Genomic DNA, 6,099 nt, shown 5'->3' with positions numbered 1-6,099 from the left:
TGGCCTCCACAGCTGAGACCCCCAGACCATGGCCAGAGGCAGCCCCTCCTCATGTCCCACAGTCTGACACACTTGGCCAGCAGAGACTCCGGGAGAGCGTGTCAGGCAGGAGCACATGGGCACTGAAGGGCTTGCAGGACTACTGCTCCATCATCCGGCCAGACCCTTCCTGTTGGGGGATGGATGCTATGGAGGAGGCAGAGCCCTGGGCTGGAAGGGTCCAGAATCGTGCCCAGGCCCACAGCAGGAAGGCCCCCCCGCCCAGGACTGACCTGTGTGGAAGAAGCCGGCAGCGGCCAGCAGCTCGGGCGGCACCCCAGCCGTCAGCGGCCAGTCATAGAAGGAGGCCAGACGCAGCTCTTCAGAGCCCATGCCGGGGAAGGCAGGCCCCCTGGGCGACATGGCCCCGGCGCCCTCCTCCTCTTCCTCCTCTGCCAGGGGCCGCAGCTGGCCCAGGATCTGCCCATCCACATGGTCCCAGGCTCTGCAGGTGTCCAGGCCTAGGGCAGGGCTGCCCAGAGAGCGGGGTCCACAGCGCTCCCGCGTGGGACCGTCACCAGCTGCCCAGCGGCACAGCTGCGGTCCATGGTGCAGGCACTTGGCACTGTCTTCAGGCCCCATGGAGGGAACACTGGCTCTGACCAGGTCTGCAGCAGAAATGGGGGCTGATGGCCAGTCCCAGAATATGCCCAGCTAGCCCTTCTGGAGCTCCTGACCTCCGGGCTCACCCCGGGGACAGCAGGGATAGGCATAGGCCGGCCACCAGACACCCTGGGAGGGGAGTATCCCAGGGCCCACCACTTTCTGGAACGGGCCAGGGTGGCCTCTGGGGTCACATGCTCTGTGCAGCGGGGGCGTGTCATGGGGCCCCTGGCAGGGTTGTGGATCCTGCTGATGGCACGTGGGCAGGCAGTGTCTCTTTGAACAAGACGGGAAGGAACTGAGCATGGAGACCCCTCCCCAGGCTGGCGCCGGTCCCAGGGCTGTGGGGGAGGGGCTGGGGAGCTGGAGATGAAGGTTCCAGGGTCAGGCGCCCAGGGCAGCCTCTGGAAGCAGAGAAGGCCCAAGTAAAGACAGATGGGCTGCGCAGCCCGTCCAGGCAGGGGCCGTGACCCCCCACCTTGCAGGGGTGACGCTGGACTCACAGCGGCCTAGTGCTGCGTCATGCAGAGCAGGGAGGCAGGTCACCCGGCTGTTCTCTGAAACATCCCTCTGCTCCAAGGGGCCTCCGCAGGTCTGGGAGCAGCTCTTGTCCTCAGGCCATGAAGATCAGAGCAGACAGAAGGGCCTGAGCTGCCCTCCCCTCCCCCTTCCTCTTCCTCCTTCCTCTCCTTCCTCCTCCCCTTCCCCCTTCTCCCTCCTCCCTCTTTCCCTCCTTCCCCCCACCTCCCCTCACTTCCCCGCGTCTCCCTCCACCTCCTCCTTCTCCCTCCACTTCCCTCCATACCAGCCTCCCCAAGTAGCCAAGGGAGAGGCGCTGATGTCCCCAGAAGAGGAGCATTCAGTGTTGGCCCCGGAATCGGAGCTCCTGAGTCTGCTGTGACCCCGACTGCCAGTCCAAACTCCACAGCTGTGCCATGCTGCTAAACCCCACAGTGAGGGAACGGGGAGGAGGACTTAACCCTAGAGAAGCCGGGGGCAGAACAGGAACCCCAGGGACACCTGGGCGGGACAAAGAGGACAGCTGGATGGGGCCCAGGCTTCGATGCCCCCGACCCCCGACTGACCACCCCCCCCGACCCCTGACTGAACCCTCAACCCTAGCAGACTCAGCTCATCCACCTAGCTGGCCCTAAAGGCCCCCTGTCATCCTTCAGCCACTCTCCGCTGCTGTTCTGTCCTGGATGGGAGCGTGCAGGCTCACAGAGTTTGGAAGAATAAAGAGGAGTCGCACACTGCAGGGCCTTTGGTTGCCACGGGGAGTGCAGGCGGGCAGGAGAGGGTTAGCTGCAGTGAAAACCGTCCCTGAGCTCGCCTGGAAGCCTGGCCCGCTCACTTTCCACTGCTGAGCCGCATAGACCCGCTGCTGCCCACCACACTTTCACACCCGCCCCCGCTCCTCCTACTCACGGCGGGGGCTGGGGCTGCACCCGCCCTCCCAGGAGGCCTCTGGTGACTGTTCTGGTCATACTCAGGCCAGTGTTGTCGGGCCCCAGCGAGACCCCCAATCCTTTCCTATCCAAGGCCCAGAGCCACCTCGTTTCCTGCAGAAATCAAAGTGAAGGGTGTGGTTCTTAAGGCCTCTGGGTGTCTCCAGGCCCTGCTGAGGATACAGCACAGAAGCCAGGGCTGCCGGGGGCAGAGGGAGAGGCACCAGGAAGCTCAGGGACATAGGAGGGGAGGGCTGTGTCTGTCGGGAAAGGGCCTGGGCGCCGGAGGAGGAGTCAGGCTAGACACAAAGTAGAACTTCCCAACGTGTTTTCTGGGATGATCTTGGGGTACCACGCCTTCGCCCCCTCTCTGTCCTCCCGTGCCCCCTCAGCACAGTGGTTACCTTTGGTCACTTCAGCAACACCCCGGGTGTGGGCTTGGGGCCCTTTCAGGGGGACGCGGGCCTCAAGCTGGGTGGATTTTGCTGCCTGGTTCCCAGTCCACCCGCAGTGCACCCGGGAGGTGGGACGAGGGGTCACTATCTCCAGCCTGCTCTTTCCAGGGGAGGGACACATGCAGCACCCAGGTTTGCTCGGAACCCTCAAGCTGGGCACCCTCTGAAGTGGGCAGGCAGCAGGGGTGGCCTTTCCCAGGCCACTGCCATGGCCTGTTATGGGACCCTCTCTTCCCATTGCTTGGGGCTGGGAGAGGAGACAAGATTGGTGTCACTCCTGGAAATGGAAGGAAAGGCCCTGAAGCTCACTGGGGAGTTCGGGGTAGCTGGGCCATAGGCCGAGCCCCACTCCTCTGGTAGGATCGCCCCCTGAGGTCCTGTGCACCTCCAAACCCAGTGGGTGATCTCCACACGCATCCCAGCGCATGGCTGTGCAGAGAGCTGCCGAGGGGCGCTCAGCCTCTTTGCTGTGCGCGGCCGGCCCAAAATTCTCAAAACAAGGAGTATCCATATGTTGCTTATTTAATTAAATAAAAAGAAATAAGGAGCTAAAGTTAACGGTCACGTGCCTATTCCAGAAGTGTTGGGAATACTGAGAGTACAAAGAAAGTAAAGTTCCCTGTCTGAGCCGTCCCTGTGGGTGCTGGGCGTGTGTGTCTGGATTTGGCAGTTGCCCTGCAGCTTTGCGGGGGAGGGGGCGGGTGCATGGAGACCTCTAGGCTTCTTTGCAATTCTGTGCATCTGCAATGATTTCCAAATAAAAGATGGGAAAACCCATGCGCCTTCTCCCCACTGAGTGGCAAGCACTGCTGTGACTATTTTGCTGTTTTCTTCCAAACGTACCCTAAACATCTTTATTTGCTATTTGCCCATTTTGCAAAATGAATAAACATCTGTCAGTACCTAGGAGGGCTCCCCATGATGCCCCCGGGTCCCTGTGAGTCTTTCCAATTAAGTCTCCCAGGTAAGAAGACGTCAGATGGGGAGCCATGGGGAGAGGCCTCCAAGTCAGTGAGAAAGGAAGCCCTGGGCCCATCAGGGACTCCCAGAAGCCCCAAGATCCCGCAGCGACTGGGATTTGCAGCTAAGGAGATGCTGGTCTCCCTGCAAGATTCGGAACCAGCAGGAGTTTGAGGAGAATATCCCCAAATTGAGGCCCCCACAGTGCTCGTGAGGACTAGCCTATTAAGGCAGGAAAAGAAGACCGTCGTCAGGGCTGGGCTCAGCATTCTCCACCAACAGTTCCCACCTCCTCCAAAGCCACCCAGCCATCCGAGAAAGTCCATGCCTGAAACTGCCTGTGGGTGCCACATGCATGAGCCCTGCTCTACTCCAAGAAGCCTGGGGCTGGGGCCACGTGGGCAGATAGGTGGACCCGCTGGGCACATTCCTATTCCTGTGCAGAGATGGGGGTGTCAGGAGGGGCCTCCAGAAAAAAAAAAAAATCTCCCCCAGGGCTGATGCCTGACCTTTCACCACCAGAGCCTCAGAGTCTCTTCCTGTTAACTTTTCCTCTGGGAATGCTTTGTGAGTCATTAACACTTTAGTATAAACAAGACTCAACTTTCTCAGAAAGAAGGCAGTGGGGTTTTTAGACAGGGATGGGACAGGGATGGGATTAGCCTGGGATAAGAGGGCTGAGTCAGAGCCTGTGGAGGTCCAAACGCTCTGACCAGAAGGTGAAACTGTTAGTCATGTGAACCAGAGCAGCTCCATGTTGAACAGGAGCTGGGTAAAATGAGGCTGAGACCTACTGGGCTGCATTCCCAGGCAGTGAAGCCGTTTTAAGTCACAGGATGACACAGGAGGTGGGCACAAAACACAGGTCATAAAGACCTTGCTGATAAATCAGGTTGCAGTAAAGAAGTGACAAAAACCCACGGAAACCAAGATAGTCACGAGAGTGACCTCTGGTCGTCCTCACTGCTATTGTGGTCCCAGCTACTCGGGAGGCTGAGGCAGGAGAATGGCGTGAACCTGGGAGGCAGAGCTTGCAGTGAGCCGAGATCGCGCCACTACACTCCAGCCTGGGAGACGGTGAGTCTCCGTCTCAAAAAAACAAACAAACAAAAAAGTAGCTGGGCACGGTGGAGGCTGAGGCGGCAGGATTACGTGAGCCCAGGAGTTCAAGGCTGCAGTGAATTATTGATATGAGTGGTGGGCAGGGAAGTGCTGGGTAGAGGAGGGCGTGGTCCCTGGCTAGGACTCCACCCACAGGCCTGTGCCCACGGACCTAGGTGAGGACCAACACACCCTGCCTTCATGTCCAAATGTTGCATTTCCCAAAACCACTCTGCCCTGCCACGCCCCCATCCTGTGCCTATAGAAACCCCGAGACCTAGCGGGCAGGAACCCAAGCACTGGACATGGAGAGGAACCCATCGGCAGAACACACAAGCGGCTGGATGTCGAGAGGCCGTCGGGGGGAGCACACCGGCAGAAGAGCACGCTGAGACCCCGGCAGGCCATCGGCTGGTGGAATGATGGAGTTTGGCTGGGGTGGTCGGAGGAGAGCCCAGGCTGCTGAGAGGCCTGACTCCAGGGGAAAACCATCTCCCTTCTGGCTCCCCCATCTGCTGAGAGCTGCTTCCACGCAATCAAACTTTGCACTCATTCTCCAAGCCCACGTGTGATCCGATTCTTCCGGTACAGCAAGAACCCCGGGATACAGGCCTCTGTCCTTGTGGTAAGGCACAGGCCTAATTGAGCTGGTTAACACAAGCCGCCTACAGACAGCTAAACTAAGAGAGTGCCCTGTAGCACATGCCCACTGGGGCTTCAGCTATCAACATTCACCCCTAGAAGCTGCCGTGGGGCTCCCTGCTCGTCGATATGCTCCCCTAGGGGTTTGAGCAGTGGGGCACCAAAGAAGCAAGCCAGTCCCCCATTGCATGCCCGGCGAGGGGACAAGGGAATCTTTGCCATTTCACTATGATTCTGCCCTTGAACTCCAGCGTGGGACCCTGTCTCAAAAAACAAACAAAAAAACACCAAACCAACACCAAACAACAGCAACAACAAACCCCAGCCCCAGATTCCTCTGGGAGATAGATTTGAGGTTCCCTCCCAGCAACTTCTTCAGTGACCCTATGATTAACCCCTTCTCTGCTGCAGCCCAGCATCTCAGCATACAGACTTGACGTGTGTGCATCGGCAGCAAACTATCATGGTTACAAAGAGACAACTGGGGCTGGGAAGGAAGAGGGTTTCCCTCCAGCTGTAGCAGGAGGAGTCGTAGACAGAATTCCTGACACTGGATTGTGGAAGGAAAGAGCTGTATTCAGCTGGGAGCATCGGCAGACTCATATCCTAGAGATCGAGCTCTCCAAATAAGTAATTCCTGTCCCTTGTAAGGGCTCACAACTCTAAAGGGGCTGTGCGGGGGGCGGGGGTCGTGATCGATTGAGCAAGCGAGGGGTACATGACTGGGGGCTGCACACACCAGTAATCAGAACAAAACAGAACAGAACGGGGAGTTTCATAATGCTTTTTTACATACTGTCTAGAATCTATAGATAGCACAAGCGGTGAGGTCAGGAGTTGAATTTTAACAC

At 58.5% G+C, this 6,099-nt stretch overlaps 1 protein-coding gene across 1 annotated transcript in view; it reads right to left on the bottom strand.

Annotated features, from left to right (window-relative positions):
• Positions 1-834, bottom strand: part of BIRC7 (baculoviral IAP repeat containing 7) — a 10,104-nt gene extending 9,270 nt beyond the window's left edge. Inside the window, exon 1 of the mRNA XM_011992404.1 lies at positions 273-834. Coding sequence (XP_011847794.1) covers positions 273-621 — 349 coding nt within the window. The 5' untranslated portion in view covers positions 622-834. The remainder of the gene's footprint in view (positions 1-272) is intronic.
• Positions 835-6,099: the final 5,265 nt, after the last annotated feature.

This window comes from Mandrillus leucophaeus, unplaced genomic scaffold (assembly GCF_000951045.1).
Source record: "Mandrillus leucophaeus isolate KB7577 unplaced genomic scaffold, Mleu.le_1.0 Scaffold41, whole genome shotgun sequence".
Classification (NCBI taxonomy): Eukaryota; Metazoa; Chordata; class Mammalia; order Primates; family Cercopithecidae; genus Mandrillus; species Mandrillus leucophaeus.
This window is presented reverse-complemented; position numbering and strand designations above follow the sequence as displayed.